The sequence below is a fragment of the Scyliorhinus torazame genome, chromosome 1 (genome assembly GCF_047496885.1).
Source record: "Scyliorhinus torazame isolate Kashiwa2021f chromosome 1, sScyTor2.1, whole genome shotgun sequence".
Taxonomy (NCBI): domain Eukaryota; kingdom Metazoa; phylum Chordata; class Chondrichthyes; order Carcharhiniformes; family Scyliorhinidae; genus Scyliorhinus; species Scyliorhinus torazame.
Genome location: NC_092707.1, coordinates 249,873,068 through 249,898,417, shown reverse-complemented (window position 1 = coordinate 249,898,417; position 25,350 = coordinate 249,873,068). Strand labels below are relative to the sequence as shown.

Genomic DNA, 25,350 nt, shown 5'->3' with positions numbered 1-25,350 from the left:
AGTTTCACTTTGAGAAAAGCTTGGGTGTGTCTGTCTTTTTTTGGTTTCGTTTTTGTGTGTTGCAGTTGAAGTCAGCCAAAGCAGCCGTACTGTTGATCTCTCGGTCATGAAGGACTATCTCTTGATCATTTGGTGAATTCAGAAATTTAAATGTTTTCAGTATTGAATGTAAACCCTGATGTGCTTCTGTTTAAAGGTTGTTAAGTCTGCTGGATGTTAAATGGTCTGTTGGATGTTAAATGGACAGATTAAAGGATTACCTAGTGTTGTATTCTTTTAGGGTTATCTTCGAATTAATAGTTGCTAAGATATTCACTGTTTGTTTTAAAAAGGTGAACTTGAGTTCATAGAATAAACATTTGTTTTGCTTTAAAAAAGAGCTTTTCCATTTCTGAAGTACCACACTTGTAGAATGGGCCATGTTCTCCCCATACCACAATCTAGTAAAAGTTGTGGGTCAGGTGAACTCCATGATACACTTTGGGGTTCTCTAAACCCTGGCCCATAACACAACTATGGCTTGATGATGTCAAAGTCAATGCTTTTTCTTTAAGTGAAGAGTGTGAGGGCTCAAACATATCCATTATCCCCATTCCGCACCATCCACCTCCCCCTAAAAAAGAAGTTTCTAGACTTAGTTTCCTTTTGGATGCATCATTTTTTCCACACTGAGCAAAAAGGTGCTCTCCCATTTTGTAGTTTTATTCAGCAGTGTCATTTAACTTAACATATCTGTGAGGTAACCCAGTTTAGACAACCTCAGGTCATTCTTTCAGCACTTTGGCAAGATCAGTTTTCTTATCAGCTAAGAAAGAGTACACCCCTTTCACTGAAGTGAAAAATATAGATAAGCATTCTGCCGTGAGGTAGCATTTTATGCAGGTTTTTTTTAATGCATTCACGGGTGGTTGAGCGTCACTGAAGTTATGAAATCATCTAACAACTTTAAAATGTCGTTTGACTTCATTGAGCTCTTTGCAAAACAAAAAGCCTTTTGATTTATTTATCCACAAGTACTAAATGTAGGTGAGACATTTTAGAAATGCCTCATGTGGATTTAACAAGTTGTGTAACAAAGTCATTGTCACAGTCAATGCACTGCAAAACTGTAATTTGACAGGGTCAATTGATAGTTATATTTTCCAGTTGCCTGGTCTGCCTTCTGCTCTCCAAGCATTTGCCTTACAATTTGGAGGGCACATGGCATTATCAGCTCAGCAATCATATGCTTCTTTTTCAATCCATTTTCTGCGCCACTAAATAGGACGGGACGACAAGCTTTATATTAGAGGTAATTGTGGATTTCATTTCCCTATTAGTACAGACCACCTCCTTAGCATTCTGCACAAATAAACAAGCATGGTTTGTCATCGGTAATTTGGAGGGTTTCAAAGGTTTATTGCACAGTACTTGCACAGAAATTATACATTGCAATCAAGGTATATTTCCACTTCAGGTACAGACAAAACCGAAATTCAAGCAGCTATCTTTGTATTTTCTTAATTTTCTGTTTTGTTCATTTTGAACTCCTTTACTCGTATCTCCAATTCCTCAGGTTTTTTTTCAGCCCTTATGGTTGAACGTGATAGATGAAGGACATGCTGCATCTTGCTCGGTGGACTTTTTTGTTGTTGATATGGCTGTATGAACATTTATCCATGTCTGGTGTCCATTGTGCAAAGTCGCCCCTCCTGCACAGTGCCATATGGCAGTAGGAGCTACCACCATCATGGGAGCTTTCACCATTTTAATTGATACTGAGGACCTGCGAGTGGGACTACTTGGAAAGCTCTTCCAAAATGTTAAAAACAACATGATACGTCAAATTGTAATCCTCCATGTGGTACAATTCTATGCATTGCAAGATTCAATAAAATAGATGCTTTATAATTTCAATCCATGGCAGTTATTACTGTTCTTGTACTCTCTCCCACTAATCTTTTTTTCTTCTTTTTTTAGAGATTTACTTGTCATTTTAAAGTCTGGGTTGCTTCTTGGAAACAGAGTTGGAAAATGATTGATCTGAATTGCCAGTGAAGCCTCTTCCCTTCCCTACTGCTTGAAAGATTTCCATAGAGTGGCAGAGTTTTGCTCCTATTTCACACTTTCTGTCTGACGTGTTGGAAGAGGTCTGGTTTCCTCCACAATTCATGAAGAACTCCTCCTAACATGGACTCTGGAGAATATGTCTGCTGGTATTGCAAGCAGTGAGCTCAGTTTTTCAAATAGAGTTCCTTGCTTTCAAGACCTTATTTTAAATCGCAGTGCTAAATAAATATTTAATTGCATGTATTTTACAAACTCAGAATATCCCAATGGGCTATACATGAAACAAAATACTTTCTTTCAATGTGGCCACTGTTGTAATATCAATTTTTGCAAGTCTCAGAGACAGCAGTATGAAAATAATTGAATAATCTGTTTGTTTTTCTTCAAAATAATGATAGACAAAGTTCTACATCAAGCTAAGAGACAGACAAGGCCACAGTTTCACATTGCATCCATTAGTCAGCACCTCCAACAGTGCAGCATTCAGTACTGCACTGGGAGCGTCAACCTGGATTATGTTTGCAAATCCCTGAAGTGGGAATTGTTCTCATAGTCATCTGTCTCTGAGACAGAGGTGTCCCCCATCAAACCGCAAGTAACGGCCAACAAAAGAACAAAGAAAAGTACAGCACTGGAACAGGCCCTTCGGCCCTCCAAGCCCGCGCCGACCATGCTGCCCGTCTAAACTAAAATCGTCTACACTTCCTGGGTCCGTATCCCTCTATTCCCATCCTATTCATGCATTTGTCAAGATGCCCCTTAAATGTCACTATCATCCCCGCTTCCACCACCTCCTCCGGCAGCGAGTTCCAGGCACCCACTACCCTCTGTGTAAAAAAAACTTGCCTCGTACATCTCCTCTAAACCTTGCCCCTCGCATCTTAAACCTATGCCCCCTAGTAATTGACCCCTCTACCCTGGGAAAAAGCCTCTGACTATCCACTCTGTCTATGCCCCTCATAATTTCGTAGACCTCTATCAGATCGCCCCTCAACCTCCGTCGTTCCAATGAGAACAAACCGAGTTTATTCAACCGCTCCTCATGGCTAATGCCCTCCATACCAGGCAACATCCTGGTAAATCTCTCTAAAGCCTCCACATCCTTCTGGTAGTGTGGCAACCAGAATTGAACACTACACTCCAAGTGTGGCCTAACTAAGGTTCTATACAGCTGCAACATGACTTGCCAATTCTTATATGCAATGCCCCGGCCAATGAAGGCAAGCATGCCGTATGCCTTGACTACCTTCTCCACCTATGTTGACCCTTTCAGTGACCTGTGGACCTGTACGCCTAGATCTCTCTGACTTTCAATACGCTTGAGGGTTCTACCATTCACTGTATATTCCCTACCTGCATTAGACCTTCCAAAGTGCATTACCCCACATTTGTCCGGATTAAACTCCATCTGCCATCTCTCCGCCCAAGTCTCCAAACGATCTAAATCCTGCTGTATGCTCTGACAGTCCTCATTGCTATCCGCAATTCCACCAACCTTTGTGTCGTCTGCAAACTTACTGATCAGACCATTTACATTTTCCTCCAGATCATTTATCTCTACTACGAACAGCAAAGGTCCCAGCTAGTCACAGCCCTCCAATTAGAAAAGCACCCTTCCATTGCTACTCTCTGCCTTCTATGACCTAGCCACTTCTGTATCCATCTTGCCAGCTCATCCCTGATCCCGTGTGACTTCACCTTTTGTACCAGTCTGCCATGAGGGACCTTGTCAAAGGACTTACTGAAGTCCATATAAACAACATCCACTGCCCTACCTGCATCAATCAGCTTTGTGACCTCTTAGAAAAACTCTATCAAGTAAGGCACGCAAATGTAGCTATTTATATGATCCAGCAGGAACATCAACGTAGCACGCTTTGTGCTACTACCAAGAGAAATTTCTACACCAGAAAATGTTAGAGATGCACAATTCAAACAAAATCTTTAAAGGGACAGTAACACCCAGGGCATAGAGTTGCCTTCCCCATACTCGAACTTGGCTGGCCCAGTGTGTGCTCAATATTTTTGGGCAAGTAAAGTCACCATAGTCCCAGATGACCATAGGCTGCTTTCCCCTTTGCGAGGGAGTGCTGACTGGAAGTGTTTTAACCTAAGGATCACCACACCTCAGTTGAGGGGCAAGGTTGAGAAGGCAGGGCCTTCATGAATAACCTTAGCCAGTACGGGAATTGAACCCTCATTGTTGGCCTCGCTCTGCATCATGAACCAGCTTGCCAGCTGACAGAGCTAAGCCGGGTATGCTTTTACTTGTACATCGTTTTCAAAGCTGGCTAAAGGTATAAAGGTTCATGAGGTTATCCATAAAGTGTCAGTCATGGCTCAGTGGTAGCACTCACTCTTGCCTCTGGTTGCGGGTTGCATTGCCAGAGCCAGAGGGACCAGAGTTCGGGTGAAAAATTAAACTGAGGCGTGTCAGTCCATTTGGGTGGATTGAAAAAATCTTGTCATACCATTTGGAAGAGGAGCAGAGCTCTTCCGGACATCCTGCAAGTATTTATCCCTCATTCAACATCACAAAAACAGATAATCTGTTCACAATGTTGCCGTTTGTAGAACCTTGCTGTGCCCAAATTGGGTTTCATACATTGTAACAGTAACTCCACTTCAATAGCTGGAAAGCACTTTGGGACACACTGAGCATGTGGAACACACTCTGTAAATTCAAACTCTTACTTTATGGTGAAAGTTGGAACTGGCTTTTCAAGTTGAGCATTTTTCTCCTGTAAAACTGCCAGCTTAGGGGCTTTCAAGAGCTTTTCTCATTTTCTTCCAAGAACTGAAATGTTGTTTCTTCTGAACAAGTGCAAGAATATCCAATGAGTTGATTACATGTTTACTACTATAATTGAATAAATTTAATTAAAGGCTGATTGACTGCGGTGTCATTTGAAGAGACATTCCCTGCAAGCACTAATCACTCTTTTTAGTCCAGTGGGTTACATGGGTAAAGGCTCTTAAAGGAAAGAGGGGGGGCCTCTTCCGACCATGAGCAATTTGCATTGAATCCAACACAAGGAGGCAGAGGGCATGGCTCAAGTTAGAAATGCGTACTTTACAAAAGAAGATTATGCTGCCAAAGTCATGGTGAAAGACAAGGTAGTTGAGGCATTGGATGGGCTAAAAATTGATCAAATGGAGGTACTGGAAAACTTGGCTACAGTTAAAATTGAAATGATGGGATCATATCAATTGGATCAGATGGGGTGCATTTAAGGGTACTGAGGGAAGTAAGGGTGGATACAGGGTTGGTGCCGGTGGATTAGAGAATTTCAGGTGCCCAGCAATTACATACCAGTCAGTTTAATCTCAATGAACAAGAACATTTTTAGAAATTATAATCCAGGACAAAATTAGCAATCATAGAACTGCACAGCACAGTACAGGCCCTTTGGCCCACGATGTTGCGCCGAACTAGTCTGAAACCAAGATCAAATCAACCTACTCCCAATCATTCTAGTGCACTCCATATGCCTATCCAATAACCGCTTGAAAGTTCCTAAAGTGTCCAACTCCACTACCATAGCTGGGTGTGTGTTCCACACCCCAACCTCTCGGAGTAAAGAACCTACCTCTGACATCCTTCCTGTATCTTCCACCATGAACCTTATAGTTATGCCCCCTTGTAACAGCTACATCCACCCGAGGAAAAAGTCACTGAACGTCCACTCTATCTCTAATTTCATTGTTAAAAGCAAATTGTGTTTAACTAACTTTATTGATTTTTTGATCAGTAGCAGGGAGGGTAAATGTGGTTGTGGTCTATATGCACTTCCAAAGGCATTTGATGAAGTTGAAGCCCATGGAATAAAAAGAGCTGTGCCAGTATGGATTTAATGTTGGCTGAGTGACATAAAACAGTAATGGTGAATGGCTGTTTTACAGTCTGCTGGTAGGTATACAGTGGGGTTCTTCACAGGTCAATACTGCTGCTTATCTTAGTTGTACATTTGTCGACTTCCGGAAATGGGAATTTGATTAAGCAGTCGCACTTAAGGTGGCTTTCCTCTAGACTACAGTAAAATAGACACTTTTGGCTGAATTTATCCCGAAAAGTCGGACTTTTCAGAAAAGGTAGAGAAGAGCAATACGCGAGCAAGCAGTAGCTCAAGAGGCTGCAGAGAAGCCAGAAGCAGTGGAAAATGGCAGGAGCAGCGAGCGAGTCGGCGGACCCACGAGGCGAGTGGTCCCTAGCCACCCCCAAAGAGGGAGATCGCTGACCTGGACCACAGGCATCTCCCCCTCCCCCCCAACCTGGAGAAGAATGGAAGACATTCCTAACCAAGGAATTGACCGTGATGAAGGAAGCGATCCAGGTGGCGGTGGAGGAGGCACTATTCGCCTTGCAGACAGCATGAGGAAGAAGTTGGAGGTGCAGGGAAAAACAATCCAGGAACTTGAAAAGGCATTGACCGACTAGAGCGACGCATTGACGCTCTGGAAGCAGAGCTAAAAAAGTTGGTGGTGACCCAAGTTACACAGGAACCAGGATTGGGAGAGGATCCTGCGTTGGGTTCTGCAGACAAAAGCAAGCAGTTGGGAAGGACACAGAATACGGGTGTACCAAGATATTTGGGCATACCTAGCAAAGCGCAGGGCCGGGTTTATCCACGCAGTCGGCTCTGTACAAGAATGGTGTAAAATTTGGGATGTTATTCCCAGCGAGGCTCTGGGCGACATTCCTGAATAAAGAACACTACTTCACCACCCGGCGCAGTGATGAAACATAGAACATTACAGCGCAGTACAGGCCCTTCGGCCCTCGATGTTGCGCCGACCTGTGAAACCACTCTAAAGCCCATCTACACTATTCCCTTATTGTCCATACGTCTATCCAATGTCCATTTGAATGTCCTTAGTGTTGGCGAGTCCACGACTGTTGCAGGCAGGGCATTCCACGCCCTTACTACTCTTGAGTAAAGAACCTACCTGACATCTGTCTTATATCCATCTCCCCTCAATTTAAAGGTATGTCCCCTCGTGCTAGACATCACCATCCGAGGAAAAAGGCTCTCACTGTCCACCCTATCCAATCCTCTGATCATCTTGTATGCCTCAATTAAGTCACCTCTTAACCTTCTTCTCTCTAACCAAAACAGCCTCAAGTCCCTCAGCCTTTCCTCATAAGATCTTCCCTCCATACCAGGCACCATTCTGGTAAATCTCCTCTGCACCCTTTCCAATGCTTCCACATCCTTCCTATAATGCGGCGACCAGAATTGCACGCAATACTCCAAATGCGGCCGCACCAGAGTGTTGTATAGCTGCAACATGACCTCATGGCTCCTAAACTCAATCCCTGTACCAATAAAAGATAACACACCGTACGCCTTCTTAACAACCCTCTCAACCTGGGTGGCAACTTTCAGGGATCTATGTACATGGACAACAGGATCTCTCTGCTCATCCACACTGCCAAGACTCTTACCATTAGCCCAGTACTCTGTCTTCCTGTTATTCTTTCCAAAATGAATCATCTCACACTTTTCTGCATTAAACTCCATTTGCCACCTCTCAGCCCAGCGCTGCAGCTTATCTATGTCCCTCTGTAACGTGTAACATCCTTCCGCACTGTCCACAACTCCACCGACTTTAGTGTCATCTGCAAATTTACTCACCCATCCTTCTACGCCCTCCTCCAGGTCATTTATAAAAATGACAAACAGCAGTGGCCCCAAAACAGATCCTAGCCAATGTCTGATCCAAACTGCTAAATCACCCTGAATCCCATGCCTCCGTATTTTCTGCAGTAGCCTACCATGCGGAACCTTATCAAACGCTTTACTTGAAATCCATATAAACCACATCAACTGCTTTACCCTCATCCACTTGTTTGGTCATCTTCTCAAAGAACTCTATATAAGGTTTGTGAGGCACGACCTACCCTCCACAAAATCGTGTTGACTACCTCTAATCAAATTATTCCTTTCCAGATGATTATACATCCTATCTCTTATAAACCTTTCCAAGATTTTTCCCACAACTGCAAAACTGCAGGGAAAGAAAAGAAAAATAAACACCACGGACCAATTTTTGCACGGGATGGTACTGTCTCACTTTAAGCAGGACCAGCTCAGAGGAAGGAAGGGGCGAGGTCAGGAAAGGGTGAAGAGGAGACAGAGAGGGCGGTAACTGATCGGGCATAGGAGGGGGAAAAGATCAGCCCCGGGAGGGGGGCCACCACATTAGCGGGAAATGCTAGCAGTAGGGAGGTATGAAAGTGAGGGGGGTCCGCGGTGCATCTCCCAGCAGGGAGGGAGCGCCTGGCAGGGGGGTGCATAACAAGGATATTGGGGGGGGGGGGGGGGGGGGGGGGCGGGGGGTTGCATGGGGCAGCAAGGAAGGGCAGAAAAGGGGGTAGAGGAGCAAATTGGGAAACATGGGGGTAGCATCATGATAAGGAAGGGAAGGGTTTTAGACTGGCTTCAGTAGGTCAGGTTCAGATTGATGGAACAAGATGGCACCGTTAGCCACTTTGGAGGGTCCCTAAACAAAGGGAAACCCAGGCGTGCAGGGGCTCACCCACATGGCGTACCCGTGGTTGGTGGCCGTGTTGGGTGCCCTTGACAAAGGGAAACCCCGGAGCGCAGGAGCCCAGCCTCATGGTGAGAACGGTGACTGTGACCATTATGGATAGCCCCCTATCAAAGGGAAATCCTGAAGTGCAGGGACGCATCCATAAGGTAAGCGTGGCTATTCCCACAGGAGAGGGGGGGGCAGAAACCCCTCACCAGGCGAGTCTCCTGAAACGTTAGGAACTTAACCAGTGAAAAGATCCAGAATCTTCTCCCATCTGAGAAGTTCGAAAGCCGACATAGTCTTCCTCCAAGAGATGCACCTTAGGGAGAAAGACCGACTGCGGGTAAGGAAGAGCTGGGTGGGATAGACTTACCATTCCTGCAACGGGACGAGGGTAACCATATTGATAAGTAAAAGGACAATGTTTACGGCGACAAAGACAGTTACGGACCAGGAGGGGGGGGGGGGGGGGGGGGGCGGCACGTCATGGTCAGCAGTATCCTAGACGGGGCACCGGTAGTCCTGGTAAAAGTGTACACGCCGAACTGGGATGATATGGAATTTATATGAGCCTTCAATGATGAATCGGTGAGGCCCCGCCTGTTACTTTGTGAAATAATAGCCAAATTCTTCCGATTAAGGATTATCATTAATGTCCTTCAGCAAGGAAACCCAGAATCCTTACAATAAAACCAAAATACTGCAGGTGCTGGAAATCTGAAATAAAGACAACATTTGTAGAGAGAGAAGCAGAGTTAACATTTTGATTCCATGTGACTCGAGTCTGCACAAATGCTGCCTGACCTGCTGAGTTTTCCAGCATTTTTCTGTTTTTCATCCCAGAATTCTTAACTTGTGCTCAATGTGTGACTGCAATTCCACATCAATGTTATTGACTTTTAACTACTCATTTAGTTGCATCACCACCTTCTCAGAGCAACTAGGGATGGGTAATGAATACCCACTTTGCTAAAATGCCAATGTAAAAATGTTTTAGCAATCTATTTACTTGCAAGTTCCCAGTGCCTTTCATAATTTCAAATACTTGAGAATCAGATCTCCTCAAAGTCTACACTTTGTCAATGAATTCAAGCCTTAAGCCATAAAGTCTATGTTAATACTGAATATATTGAACCAAGGATCATTCTTCTTGCTTTTCTCTAATCAGAACGTGTTCCAAGATGTAGGTGCAGGGCAGTAAACTATATACAATACCTCAAAGGAGGTTGCATCAGAACTTTATGGAACCCTATTGAGACTTATGCCAAAAAAAACACAATCCCAGGTAGGGTTGCCAACTATGATTAAATGTATTCCTGGAGATTTCTTCACAAATTCTGCCCCCATGCTCTAGCCAGTCAACCAACACATCAATCATACTGCTTTCCTGCAGCAATTGGAAAGCAAAAAGGCTCATTACCCTATTGGTTAATGCATGACTGTTCGCCAAATTGTATTCCCCCCCACCCGTTTTCAATAATTCTGTGGGTAAAGAAATGTTTTTAAATGTTTTCAATGACCCAATAAATTATCTCCAGGATTACAAGCAGCAGTGCCCTGGAGATTGATCTTCAATTCCTGGAGACTCGAGGCCAACCCTGGAGGGTTGGGGGACCCTAATACTGGATTACATCTCATGCTTTAAGGAAAGGCTCCACAGAATTAATATCACCCACAAATAGGGCCCTTTGGTATTCTTCCTGCAACAGGCTTCCTAACTCTTCAGCTTCAAAGGGAGGTAACACAGTGGGATGGTTGTATACAGCTAACTTTACTGTTATAATTCAGGAGCCTGCTTAATTGTTCAAATCCCCCTCCAGTAGCTGTGGTAATTTAAATTCAATTAATTAATAAATCTGGAATAAAATGCTAGTTTCATTAACAATAATTACAGTCAAAAAATCCCTTCTGGCTGATTCACATCCTTCAGGGTAGCCCTGACATGGTCTGACCTACATGCGATCCCTAACACAGAGCAGAACCCCCCCCCACATCATTCTTGTGCCAATGTTACTAACATTCTAACTTCCCATTTGTAAGCTGCCACTTTATTCATTATTGGATGTGGGAATCACTGGCAACGCTGCTCAGCCCTAACTGCCCCAAAAAGTTGGCACAGTAACTAAGTGAGGGCAATTAAGGGTCAATCGCGATGATGTGGGACTAGAAACACATCATTTCATTGCTTTTTGACCAATTGTGCAAAAATTGACACTAGCATTTCCCAGAATGGTAACTACAGTTCAAATGTACTTAATTTGTAAAGTGCTGTCGGACATCCTCAGGTCAAAGGCTGGGATAATGAGCAGATAATCTTTTTGTGATGTTGATCGCAATATAAATATTAGCCAGGATGCCAGGGAGAACACCACTGCACTTCCTCTGGTAGTTCCAGATGCTTTGTGTCCACCTGAAGGGGTTACCATCTTCATCTAAAAGACAACTCCGATGCTGCGGCAGCCCTTCACTTAGCAAAGGATATAGTTGTTGGAATAAAACAGAAAATGCTGTAAATTCTCAGGTTTGGCAGCCTCGGCGAAGGGGGAAATGGTGCTAACCTTTCAGCACCATGACCCCTGCTTCAACATTCATCCTTCTCTGCCTCCTCTTCAGAAGCAGCTAATCATTATCTCAAAGCTGCCCTGGTATACAGCTCCCATTCATCCTTCACCTCAACCATCCCAAGGTCAATTAGGAATGGGCAAAAAATGCTGGCCTAGCCAGTGATGCCCACATCCGATAAATTATGTTTTTAAATTGACACTTTAACAAAAAACATTTCGCCTCAGGCATCAAGGATCGCAAGCCTCACTAAGTTATGGATACCAAGGATCTTCCTTCTTCACTTTCCTAAAACCCCATACCTTCTTCCAATCTCACCCCTCACCATGATTTCATGACCATCCTCTGACTTTCCCCTTTCTAGCCCTAAACCAAGTCTTCAGCAAAGACCTCTTCTTCATCCGCTTATGCCGGCATCTCAATGAATGACAATCTCTGCAAGTGAGTTCTTCTTTGGCAAGTCTTTCTCGTCTTCCAAATTTGCCTTCCACCTCTGTCTAGCCTCATTTCTTTTCTACATCTTTTCACTGAGATATTTGCTGTCTTAATTTTTCTGCTACCTCTCATTCTGATACATCTCCCTCCAAATTTACAGCACTCCATTCTCACAGGTCCAACATTAACAATAAACCTGCTGGCAAGGGTAGTATTGTTTGGTTAACCAGCCCCGATGTTGCAGAGGACATCTCTAAGGTCACCACCCCCTTTCCAATGAATCACAGCTCTACCATCAAATATGAATCCATCATTTCCTAGATTATCACTGAACTAATCTCCTCTGGGGATCTTCCCTACACAGCTTCCAAGGAAGAATATTCCGTTCTTCCTCATTCCCAAGATACTCAAACAGGACTCCGCAGGCAAACTCATTCTTTTCACCTATTCCAGCCCCAGAGAACCCATTTCTCCCTATCTCAACTACTTATTCTCCCCTTTTCAGTCTCTGCCCACTTACACCTGAAACGTCAGACGAATGGTCACCAGCTTGAAACATTAACTCTGTTTTTATCGTCCCATATGTAGCAAGTATTTCCAGCTTTTTTGGACTGCAATCCTTCAGTCAGTAATGGTGTTGGAGAGTCAGCCTAGATTATGCACTCAATTGTCTAAAATGGGACTTGAGCCCACAATCTTCTAACTCAGAACTTACTGAGCTAAGGCAAACACTTGCTTCATACAGGAATGCAGGGGTTGGTGAGGAAGCCCAGTATCCCAGTAGGAAACATTGATGTCATGCCCGGAGGTGGGAGGGTTTAGAAATGTCTCAACCACTTCTTATAGTCAGATTTTGAGTGACGCCAAAAGGAACAGAGACCTAACAAAAATGGGTTCTGATGCTCTGCTGAAATGATATCCCTAGGTACCCAGAATTGTGGGTCTGTAATTACATTACTAGTTTCCACATCCTAGCATTTCCACAAACAGCAACTGGTGCTGCATCATTAAACAAAAAAATCAGAACTCTGAAGAAAGAAAAAAGTTCCTCATTCCTGCATGGTCATTCTTTTTAATGAGTAATGTAAAACAATCATGCTGCAGTCTTATAAATCTAGATGTCTGGAATATCTTAACGACTAGAAATATAATCCTGCAATGCCCCTCCAACAGTCCTATAGAGGCAGGCTGGAGGATTCAATTTAAATAATTTGGGGAATGCAGTTAGTGATATTTTCTGAACAGCACAGGCTGTAATTTATACATTGACAGCTAAAAGTTACAAGTCCATCCATCTTCAGTAGATATTCTGGTAGACAAATAAAACACATTCAGATCAGATTTATAATGCAGCAACACACCTTACTGTGACTTGCTTATACCCAGTCATACAATTGAAAAGTTTTATTAGCAAGTTCACTTTTCATTCATTCTTTTGCACACCCAACCAGCAGTACCGTCGAGGGGCAAGAGGTTTGCAACAGTTAAGATTTTTTAAAAACTTTTTCAAAACAATAAGCAACTAGAAGACAAGCCACAAGCCGAATGGAAAGCGACCACCAGTTCGGACCAATCACTGGTCTTCACCAGCGATAATTGCCACCACTTGAAAAGTTAGAACATCAAACTTATAGGAGCCTGAAATGACAGCATCTGTTAACCTGTACTTCTTTATCAATCTGAGGTAGCCTGAATGCTGCAATCAGAACAGCAGTACATAGAGGCAAATTTTGGTGAGAAAACCCATTTAGTCCATCAAATTGGCATCGTATAATGTAAATTTGGTCTCACCCATCACCCGCTGATCCCCATTTTATGAAACATGAAACCTCCCTGGAAAAACTATTTAGTATGATTGTATCTCAAAACTGTTTAAAGACACCAACTGGCTAAGAATAATCTATCATTGATAGTCTGTTCCACACGTTTACAATCATGTGGCAATGGAAAAATAGGAAAATTATGGAAAGTTTATTTCCAAATCTCTAATCACTGAAACTACACTGTAGGGTGGAGAAAAGAACTGGACGGTGAACAGATAGGATTGTTATCTATCAATATCTGCCCACAAACACCGTAGCCACCATCTGGAATTGTTAATTCTAACTTTTCCCACAGTCCAGTTCCTGGTGTCTTTCCAAAATTAAAATGTGAAGTGTGACTCACGTGTATCTTCCTTAACTGAATTAAATCAAATGTTCAATTTAAATGAGCCTTCAACCTGTCACATTATTAAGCATAAGAATTACTAAAACCACAAACAGTGCAATTCAGCGCTTAAATTACCAGTAAATTCCAAATTCCATAATGTTTGTTACGTCGCACTGTGTAAGTTCACCAAATTGGGTTTTATGATTGCTACACTTTTAAATGTAGGTACAATTATAAGCTTAGTGCAATGTATTACTTCTATCAATTTTTATTAACCTAACTTTAGAGCGATGAACTGGTTGATAACAGAATAATAAATCCTTCCTCATTGTCAGATTTAACAATCCATCAAGGAAGCCTGTTGTTCTTCAAAGGACAAACACAAGAAAAATTAAATCTTGATCATTATTGTTTATGATCTTCAAAGCATGGCAACCTTTCCAAATGCATTTTGTTTTAAATATCAGCTGGTGGAATATTCTAAATTAGCTTTTGTAGAATGACCTTCAGCAGGAAGCTCTTCAATCCACACCAGGATGTTAAACCTTGTTGAGATTTAGCCGGCAGAGGAAAGGGGAGTCGTAGGAACCAAGGTACAGGTACCCATCATGTTCATCTGCCTCACTAACTGAAGGCACCACTACTCCATGGGGATCATGGAAGCTCCTTCTGATGGATCCATCCTCATTCAGCTCCAGTACAAGACCATACTTGGGCACGAACTTCATGGTCATCTCCTGACTGAACAGCTAAAAAAGAACAAAGACCATAGGATGAAATGTTATAATCACTGTTAGGCATTATACAAGAGAGATAAAACAGAAGATAATGAATGGCCTCTCCTCAGAAATAGATTTCATGCAAATAAAATTGTGTAGTAGGTGAGACTATAATTTAGATTAATTAACATGGGGCAGAACAAAAATAAATATCTATGGAACTGGTTTCAATATAATTCAAACGTTTCTACAAATACATCCTTATTGAATACCAACAGATCAGGCTCCACTATAAGCCTCAGGATTAAGTACATAACCACCCGACTTCCGGTGGCGGCCATGATGCGAGTGGTCGTACACGGGGCAGCTCCTGCTTGAAGGCATAGAAAAGAGCTCTTTTTATCCGAAATTGGTTGCAACTTTGACAGAAAAGTGTAGCATAAGGTCGGAGGGTAAGTTCCCCCCAGGAGTGGTATGTCTGCTGGTTACCAAACCCAGCAGAAGGTGAAAGACCTGGCCAAGGAGTTTGAAGAGACCTGTGGTGCAGTAGCCAGTGGAAGGATGGCGGAGGGGGAAGGGCTAGTGCAGGTAGCAAAGCCCCAGATGGAACAATTGATGGGCCTTCGTCAAGGAAGAGTTCCGCCAGCAGAGGAAGGAGATGCAGGAGGATCGCTCAAAGGCCATGGAAGGGGCAGTGGCAACCCTGAAGGGCACGATGGAGAGGATGGAGAAAAGATTGGAGGCACAGGGGTCGCAGATCCGAGAGTACAGAGGGTGATGTCGGACCACAAGTGATCGGGTGGTGGCACTGGAGGCAGAGCGTGTAAAGTAGGGGTATTTGATGGCAGTTCTGGAGCGGTTTGGAATTGGGCCACGATTTGTAGATTGGATAAAGCTGCTGTATCGGGAGCCGAGCGCACGAATAACATGAATTCGGTATATTTTGCTCAGCACCGTGGGACAAGGCAGGGATGTCTTATGTCCCCCCCTGTTGATCGCGTTTGCGATTAAGCCGTTGGCCATTGCGTTGAGGAGTTTGGAGGTGTGGAAAGGATTGTATGAGGGGGGGGGGGGGGGGGGGGAGGAAAGAGATGGGGTAGAGCATTGGGTATCTTTGTATGCGGACGACTTGCTGTTGTATGTATCAGAACCGAGTGGGTCGATTGGGGGCATATTGGAGTTGCTTCGAGTATTTGGGTCTTTTCGGGATATAAACTTAATTAGCAAAAAATGAATAATTTGTGGTGTCTTGGCTAGGGGTGGAGGGGGCTACGATTCCGTAGGACGAGGACTCACTTTAGGTATCTGGGGGTGCAGGCGGCACGGGATTGGAGTGGGGGGGGGGGGGGGGGCTCCGTGGGTATAACATCACAAGTTTGGTGGAGATGGTGAAAGCAGATCTGACAAGGTGACATGGACTCTCTCTGTCGCTGGCAGGTCGGGAGCAGGCAATTAAACTGAACGTGTTGCCATGATTTTTGTTTGTTTCAGTGTCTGCCGATGTTTCTGCCAAAGGCATTTTTCAAGGAGGTTGAACAGATGATTACCTTGTTTATATTGGTGGTGGTGGTGCGGGAGGAAGAGGAAGAGGAAGAGGAAGAGGAAGAAGAGGAAGAGGAGGAGAGAGAGAGAGAGATGGCTAGGATTAGGAAGGTGTTGTTGCACAGAGGACGGCAGTTGAGGGGGTTGGGTCTCCCGAATTTATTATATTACTAGGCGGCGAATGCAGAGAAGGTGAGGAACGTGTTAGAGAGGGGGGACTCCCAGTGGGTCAGAATGGAGGAGAGTCTGTGCAGGGGGTCAGGGCTAAGGGCGATGACAACAACGCCGCTCCCGATAGCCCCAGGGAAATACTCAGGTAGTCCAGTAGTAGTGGCGACATTGAAAATCTGGAGGCCGTTGCGGCAGCACTTTAGATTGGGGTGGGGTCAAGGGAAATGCCGATTCGGAGGAATCACAGATCTGAGCCAGGGAAGTGGGATGGGAGCTTTCGGAGATGGGAGAAGGGAGTCAGGGCATTAAAGGATTTGTTTCTGGGAGGCCGGTTTGCGGGACCGAAGGAGTTGGAGGCGAAATATGGGTTGGGGCAGCGGGAACTGTTTAGGTATATGCAGGCCTGGGATTTTGCTAAGAAGGAGATAGAGCTTTCCGGTGGTGCCGGCCTCCACACTGTTGGAGGAGATGCTGACGACATGGGGAATGGAGAAGGGGGTGGTGTCAGTGATTTATGGGGCGAGGTCAGCAGGAGCCTTCTTCACAGAACAGGTGTGAGGGGTGGGGGATCAGGAAGAAGCCTTTGGGCAGGAGCTGCCACGCTGGCAGGTAATGCTGGTGAACGGAAGTGAGGTGGGAGAGAATGCAGAGAGAGGTGGCCGTAAGGGGAGAAGGGCCGGGTGAGGGAGGGTGACGCAATGAGGCGAGGTTGGTGTAAGGTTTCGGGCAATTCGGCCCTTTTGGAAAAACTCAGAGACTGTAAACTGACTTTTCAGCCAAGATAACAGAACCAGTTTTCCCAGCAGGCTTGGCCCGCTGAGCTGAGTAGGGACATAAGTACATAAATATTTACAAACACCCCCCCTAGGAGCTACAAGGAAGAAGGAGCCAGACAACAAGATAACATCAAGACACAGACAAAGGGGCACGGGAATACACAGGAGGCTTGCATGCAAGCAGGACAATGGGATGGTCATAGCCCCATGCAAATGTAAATGACCTGGCCTCCACCAGAGCAGAATCCAATTAACACCCCATCAACATAGCGAGGTGAGAATAGCAGCCATCTCCGGAGCAGCTGGAAGACACTGAAATTCTCCACAGAAGAGCCTAACCTCGTTAAACTAGAAATCAGACTGTCTGAGTCCAGCATATTGCGCTGGAAAAGCCCCTAGAAAATCAGCGGTAGAGAAAAACCAAGTTGGAGGCGGACCTGGGGGAGGTACTCCAATCTTGACAGGAGCTACCGGCAGAAACTCACTGGGAGGAGGGGGGCGGAGCCAGCGCCAAATTCAAATCGCGCAGGTCTGAAAAAAACCAAGTTGGAGGCGGACCTGGGGGAGGTACTCCAAGCTTGACAGAAGCTGCCGGCAGAAAAACCAAGTTGGAGGCGGACCTGGGGGAGGTACTCCAAGCTTGACAGAAGCTGCCGGCAGAAACTCACTGAAAGAAGGGGGCGGAGCCAGCGCCAAATTCAAATCGCGCAGGTCTGCCTAGCTGGAAGAAGCGGACCTGCAAGGAATACCCGGAAACATACAGCTCTGACCGGCTCAAAGGGGGCGGGACCAGCGGGAACTTTAAAACTTACCTTTTTCAATGCAAAAGGGGCTGGCCGATCACAGAACAAAGCCAGGTAAAGCAATATAAAAGGGGCTGTGTTTTCAATTGGGGCTCTCTTCGTTCTTGGCTCGACCTCTGCACCCCTGACTTGACCTCTGCAGCCTGTGACCGTAAGTACCCTGCAGCAGCTTACGAAACTCCCTTGACTTTAATAGTGGTTGAGGCTTTGGGGAAGGGAACTTGTTTTGTGCCTTGTGATATTGCTAAAAACTGTGTAATCATAAGAATTTTCGTTGTGTCCGCTGTATTACTTTTGAATAGACTTAGTTGTATTAGAGCATAAGATTTTATTGTGTTTCTTCTGTTGATGATTTTGACCTGGGTTTTGCAATAAACCTTGATTTGATGATAATTGGAGTCGTTTAAATTCTTCAATCTTTCACCAGCGATCTCTGACCAAGTCATTGTTAAAATACTCCTCACCTTAATTCCGGGTTCAGGAATCGAGGGTCATCTTGAGCGATTCACTCAGGACAGGCTGCTGGTTAGGGAATAAACAGCAGTGTCCTATTCTCTCTCTTGGGAAAGCTACTCTAGTGGAGTAGGAACCGGGTGAGTGTTGCACCACCGGCAAGAGAGAGAGTCACCTGGGTATTGGTAGGGGTCTGGAGATCTGTGTGATATAAGTCTCAGGCTGTCGGTTAGGAATAAACGGCAGGCTTGAATCAGTGCTCTCTTCAGTGGAAGTGTCCCAGTGCGACATCCCCTGGCCTCTGAAGTTTCAGTGCCAGCTGGAGAGAGACACACACAGATATTCAAACCCCAGATATCGGCCCAGTAGTGGAGTAGCGGAGATGGCACCCTCTACAATGGCGACCGCGGCAGGACCCCGGTGGTTTGGAGTATGTGACTTGGCAGAGGGGGTGAGGGAACGAAGCAAAATGGAGGAGAGAATATCCTCATATTTGTGGCAAAAGGTCAACCTCACCAAACCTTGGGTCTCAGAATTGATCAATGCGGAGCAACCGGTAATGGCAGCGGCTGCATGGACAGAAAGCAAGGCGCACAAAAGGCACTTGGAGAAGGCAGTTTGGCTGGTTTGCCTGTCCGAGCAGGTAGTCAAGACAGAGGATAGGGTCGAAGAGTTAGAGCAGGAGTTGAGAGAAGTGAGGGCCAGCGCAGGGGACAGCGCTAGCGCAGCGGAACGACTGCGGGAAGAAATGGCAGAAATTAAACAGGACAGCGCGAGTGTAGCGGAACGACTGCGGGAAGAAATGGCAGAAATGAAACAGGAAAGCGAGTCTAACCGGTGTGAGAAGGACTATCTCCACTGCCAGATAGTGGAGGGTAAAGAAAAGGAACGGAGGCTCCAGGAACTCTATGCTCGGAGTACAGAGCAGTGTAGGAAGCTGGAGGGGAAGTTCCGGGTCATCCAGGCAGCATACCGAGTGGCTCGCGAGGAAGTAGGGGACTGTGCCCATGGGCCGTGCCAGGCACGAATAACGGAGTTGGAGGAGGCCTTGTCCAGGTTCAGGGGACAGATACACCTGGTAGGTCCAGGGGGGTTCCCTAGGGGCAAGGTGCTCCTCGCAGCGGATGATTCCCCAAAGGCCAAGGGGAATAGACCGCCTCCTGAGGCACCGGGATTGTGTCCGGGCCGGCAGAGGGGGATCGGACTGCACGTTCAGGGGCAAGTCCAAGGGGGGTCGGCAGGGTACCCCCAGCTGGCGGCGTGTCCGCCTGGTTTCGTATGTGGGTCCCCATGGGATGGGGACAGACCGCTGCCTGGGATGCCGGTGATGGGGCCGGGTCAGCAGGTAGGGTTTGGACCGCCCGGTCAGGGGCAGGTCCAAGGGGGGTCAGTGGTGTATCCCCAGATAGCGGCGTCTCCTATATGGGTAGTTAGCCCGGGGACAGGGGGGCTACCCAACGAGGCAGGAGAGCTGGACAGTGGGGAGGAGGAGCAGGAACCCCAGGTAGGGCAGATGTGCCCTGTCAGGCAAAGAAGGTATGGTCCCCCGGCGGGGATGGCAAACAGGGGACCGGTTGAGGTCGACATTATCGTTCCTCATGGGGCATCCGCGCTCAGGGGGATGGTGGCCCACGTTCCCAGACTAACTCCAAAGGGGGATCCGTCGCTGCATTTTATGGAGGTGGAACAGGCTGCCAACATCAATGACTGCGACGAAGGGGAGCAAATAAAGATGCTCCTGATAACCCTAGATGCCCAGCTATGCAGGACAGTGACCTCTGGGAATGGGGGAAGACCTGACACCTGGGCGGCAGCACAGACTGCTGTTCTGGAGGCAATGGGCTTGAATCTGGGGAGCCCTTTCATGAGGGTGGGGGAAACCAAGCAGCAACCAGGGGAATCTCCCACTATGTTCGCAGACAGGCTGTGGACTGTCTATGTGGAGGCGTGTGGGGCTCCCGCGGATAGGCAGAATTTAGATGAGAGAACAGCCCACTGGCTGAAGACCCTCGTAGCTAACTGTCTCCCTCACGTTAGGGCAAAGGCCGAACACTGGTTCGACCCGCAGAGTCCGGACCTTAATGAGGCAGAGGTCCTTAGGAAACTCACCCTTGCATATCGTAATGGGGAGAGGGGTGAGGACAAGCCCCTTAAGGGTAGGATGCATGAAATCGCGCCAGCAGCCCCTAAGAGAGAGTGGAAGCATGAGGGCACCCGGACCTCCGACGAGAAACTGGTATGCTACGGGTGTGGGAAGGCCGGGCATTTCAAGAGGGAATGTAAAAACCCTAGCAAGCAGGAGAGGGCTCCCGCAGTAGAGAGTCAGACCCCGGCGGTAGGAGCAGCTGCCCCGGGAACCATCGAGATAAGTAAAATTTTAGCCCTTTTGCAAGGCTCAGGACAGGTGGCAATGGCAACGGGCCAGGGCCTGCCCGCACCCACACCACAAGAACCCGTATGACTACCCAGGGAGCAGCCTCAGGAAAAAGGGAGCGCAGGGGTAGTCCTAGCCCCAGACCCTGGTCCGGTCCAGGTGCAGGGTCCCATTCTGGAGGCTGCCTCAGGGGCTATTTGCAGTTTAAATCCCTTAAGGTGGGACCCATGCGAACGCCACATCAGTCAATTTAAATTGTTCCACCCCATAAGGACAAAAAAGAGCAAGGTGGGGGGAAGACGGGGGGTGGTAGTGGAGAAACCCCCCGTAGAATTAACGACGGTGGGGGAGGTCCCTGACTCCACGGTCACACAACCGATGACAAGGTGCTGTCCCGAAGGGGCAGTCCCAAAGAGACCGACAGTGCTGCAAGCACCCAGCCCAGGGACAGTAACGATTCCCAAGCCCTTACCTGTGGGTCAGGTAGCCTGCCTTAGTATAGAGGCTAAGGAGGCGGAGGAAGTGGAGGTATCACCTTGGGCTTGGGAACCAGTCGGGGGACGAGGGAGCAATCGGGTCTCCAAGCCCCCGGTAAGATGGTCCCCATCACACCTCCCTGTCACCCGGTCCCGCAGTAAGGGGGCCCGAGTAGAAGGGAGCGATGAGGGATCACCGAACCCTGTTGGGAAAGGAGAGGCAAGGGGCAGCCCGAACCCCCGGGAGGGGACGGTCTGGCCCGAGCCGTTGGACCAAACAGGTGAACTGCCCCAGTTTAGCGGGGCACCGTTTTAATTTGGCCACCCGGAGACGGGTGGCATTGTATATAGCATTCCCCCCCTGTTAGTTCTAATTAGTGTGTAGTTGTGTGTGAAGTATTTAGGATCGTGGGATCACAGAAGCGCCTGGTGCAAGGGTAAAATGATGAAGCACCAGGCACTAGGACCCTGGGGAGCCGGGCTGTAAACACAGAATCACAGACAGGCTGCGGCAACTTCAAAGCAGGAGCTGCTGCTGCCACCGGATTGCGGCAGGCACTAGGACCCTGGGGAGCCGGGCTGTAAACACAGAATCACAGACAGGCTGCGGCAACTTCAAAGCAGGAGCTGCTGCCGCCACCGGATAGCACCCATGCACCTTAAGGTAGGTAGGGCTGTGGAGGCAAGGATGTGTTTTGTTTGTCTTACAGATGGGGCACCCGACGATGTGGAGTTTGCTGATCCTGGCGATGGTGGGACCGGGAGAACTCCGCAGAGGCGAGACAGAAGAGTCCTTCGACTGACCGGGTTAGGGTGACTGAGGGCAGGCGGGTGTGTTCAACCTGTGAGGGGGACCTTCCTTTGGGGAGACGGTGGTGGCCCAGGAAGCTGAGGCTGGACATGAGGGATCGGTCCTCGGACTGGGAACGGACTGGACAACACCTACCGGACCATCACGGGGTCACCAGGTAGGATCACCGTTTGCGGGGATAAGGGGTGGGCTTCTGACCAGGGCATTTATTTGTGTTCATGGGGATCTACCAAGGCATGTCCACAAGGGGCATTAATCACTTTTGTAAGGTGGTGGCAGAACCCAGGGAACGGGATAAATTGACCGCAGTGGGGAGGGATGTGTAACGCCCAGGGAAGGGATGACTGTAGAAGCTACCGAACTGCTGGTTCAGGTAAAGCGACCCCTGCCCACAGCCCAACCGATCGACCCTCACAACTGTCCGATCACCACCAGGGGGGGTCCTGAGAATGGTTTAGTGTTTGCCCCACAAAGGAAATGTTGTACAGGGGGTACATTGTGCTGTCGCCTCAGTTGGACTAAACCTCTCAGCTGCAGGTATCGACGATGGACAGTAAATGAAGAGCCCTCAACGGGAAGAAGCGAAGTGCAGCCAAGAAAGGAGGATCCTTGGTGAAATAAAACAGATGCAATTGTAAATAGTTGTATGGATTCGCAGGTCCCAGTTACTTGACTGTGATATATGTACAGGGACCCTTACGTTTGGGGTTCCGGTGAAATGTGTACTTGAGTGTGATATATGTACAGGGACCCTTACGTTTGGGGTTCCGGTGAAATGTGTATATGGTACTGTCTGCTTGAATTAAGTATGGTCTTGTCTTTCCCTTTTATTGAAATCAGGGGTAGCCTAGATTAAGGGAACTGTCTTGGGACTTGTAGTTTCGCATGTTGTTGAGGGGGGGCCTACGGTCCACACAAAAGGAAATAATTGCCCTTCACCTGTGTCGATACGGTCCAAGCATGTAGGGACGTATCGAAGGGGCATCTGTAAGGTTTCGGGCAATTCGGCCCTTTTGGAAAAACTCAGAGACTGTAAACTGACTTTTCAGCCAAGATAACAGAACCAGTTTTCCCAGCAGGCTTGGCCCGCTGAGCTGAGTAGGGACATAAGTACATAAATATTTACAAACACCCCCCCTAGGAGCTACAAGGAAGAAGGAGCCAGACAACAAGATAACATCAAGACACAGACAAAGGGGCACGGGAATACACAGGAGGCTTGCATGCAAGCAGGACAATGGGATGGTCATAGCCCCATGCAAATGTAAATGACCTGGCCTCCACCAGAGCAGAATCCAATTAACACCCCATCAACATAGCGAGGTGAGAATAGCAGCCATCTCCGGAGCAGCTGGAAGACACTGAAATTCTCCACAGAAGAGCCTAACCTCGTTAAACTAGAAATCAGACTGTCTGAGTCCAGCATATTGCGCTGGAAAAGCCCCTAGAAAATCAGCGGTAGAGAAAAACCAAGTTGGAGGCGGACCTGGGGGAGGTACTCCAATCTTGACAGGAGCTACCGGCAGAAACTCACTGGGAGGAGGGGGGCGGAGCCAGCGCCAAATTCAAATCGCGCAGGTCTGAAAAAAACCAAGTTGGAGGCGGACCTGGGGGAGGTACTCCAAGCTTGACAGAAGCTGCCGGCAGAAAAACCAAGTTGGAGGCGGACCTGGGGGAGGTACTCCAAGCTTGACAGAAGCTGCCGGCAGAAACTCACTGAAAGAAGGGGGCGGAGCCAGCGCCAAATTCAAATCGCGCAGGTCTGCCTAGCTGGAAGAAGCGGACCTGCAAGGAATACCCGGAAACATACAGCTCTGACCGGCTCAAAGGGGGCGGGACCAGCGGGAACTTTAAAACTTACCTTTTTCAATGCAAAAGGGGCTGGCCGATCACAGAACAAAGCCAGGTAAAGCAATATAAAAGGGGCTGTGTTTTCAATTGGGGCTCTCTTCGTTCTTGGCTCGACCTCTGCACCCCTGACTTGACCTCTGCAGCCTGTGACCGTAAGTACCCTGCAGCAGCTTACGAAACTCCCTTGACTTTAATAGTGGTTGAGGCTTTGGGGAAGGGAACTTGTTTTGTGCCTTGTGATATTGCTAAAAACTGTGTAATCATAAGAATTTTCGTTGTGTCCGCTGTATTACTTTTGAATAGACTTAGTTGTATTAGAGCATAAGATTTTATTGTGTTTCTTCTGTTGATGATTTTGACCTGGGTTTTGCAATAAACCTTGATTTGATGATAATTGGAGTCGTTTAAATTCTTCAATCTTTCACCAGCGATCTCTGACCAAGTCATTGTTAAAATACTCCTCACCTTAATTCCGGGTTCAGGAATCGAGGGTCATCTTGAGCGATTCACTCAGGACAGGCTGCTGGTTAGGGAATAAACAGCAGTGTCCTATTCTCTCTCTTGGGAAAGCTACTCTAGTGGAGTAGGAACCGGGTGAGTGTTGCACCACCGGCAAGAGAGAGAGTCACCTGGGTATTGGTAGGGGTCTGGAGATCTGTGTGATATAAGTCTCAGGCTGTCGGTTAGGAATAAACGGCAGGCTTGAATCAGTGCTCTCTTCAGTGGAAGTGTCCCAGTGCGACATCCCCTGGCCTCTGAAGTTTCAGTGCCAGCTGGAGAGAGACACACACAGATATTCAAACCCCAGATATCGGCCCAGTAGTGGAGTAGCGGAGATGGCACCCTCTACATTGGAGAAGAATCATGGTCGGGGCGGAGAAAGGGGCCATCTTGGATGGGCCAGGTATACGGTGAAATTAGTGGGGGGTTGAGCCAAAAGGGGAGGATGGCGGATGGTAGAGGGGAATGGAGGTGTAAGCCCCCGGAAGGCTGATAACGTGGAATGTGAGAGGGCTCAATGGACCGGTCAAAAGATCTCTGGTTTTTGCTCAATTTAGGAGTTTGAAAGCGGAGGCAGTCTTTCTGGAGGAGACGCAGCTCCACGTGAAGGACCAAGTTAAGCTATGGAAGGAGTGGGTGGGTCAGGTTTTCCACTCGGGGTTTGACTCAAAGTTTTGATGGGTAAGAAAATGGGGTTTTGTGAGCGCGAAGGAAGTGAGGGACCCGGGTGGGAGATATGTGATTGTGAGTGGGGTACTAGAAGGTACGCCGGTGATGTTGGTGAATGTGTATGCACCGAATTGGGATGATGTAGGTTTTATGAGGGGATTGTTGGCAGCAACCCACGACTTGGCCACGCACCAGTTGATTGATTTTAATTGTGTCCTAGAGCCGAGGGTAGATAATACAACCCCAGGTCAATGGGTAGGATACAAATGGCAAAGGAGCTGCGTGGGTTTATGGAAAAGATGGGTATGGTGGACCTGTGGCGCTTCAAGAACCCAGAGGGAAGGAAGTATTCCTTTTGTTTTTTGCATGTGTCCAGGGTATATTCCAGAATTGACTTTTTTTGTGGTGAGCCGGGAGATTTTGGCCGGGGTGGAGAGGGCAGAGTACGCGGGGATAGCAATCGCAGACCA

At 47.2% G+C, this 25,350-nt stretch overlaps 2 protein-coding genes across 2 annotated transcripts in view; one reads left to right on the top strand and one right to left on the bottom strand.

Annotated features, from left to right (window-relative positions):
- LOC140420590 (cystatin-F-like) overlaps positions 1-4,938 on the top strand; it is a 32,735-nt gene extending 27,797 nt beyond the window's left edge. The window contains exon 4 of the mRNA XM_072504590.1: positions 1,960-4,938. Coding sequence (XP_072360691.1) covers positions 1,960-2,037 — 78 coding nt within the window. The 3' untranslated portion in view covers positions 2,038-4,938. The remainder of the gene's footprint in view (positions 1-1,959) is intronic.
- A 7,703-nt stretch (positions 4,939-12,641) lies between these two features.
- apmap (adipocyte plasma membrane associated protein) overlaps positions 12,642-25,350 on the bottom strand; it is a 77,413-nt gene continuing 64,704 nt past the window's right edge. Inside the window, exon 9 of the mRNA XM_072504579.1 lies at positions 12,642-14,483. Within this exon, the coding sequence (XP_072360680.1) occupies positions 14,274-14,483 (210 nt within the window). The 3' untranslated portion in view covers positions 12,642-14,273. The remainder of the gene's footprint in view (positions 14,484-25,350) is intronic.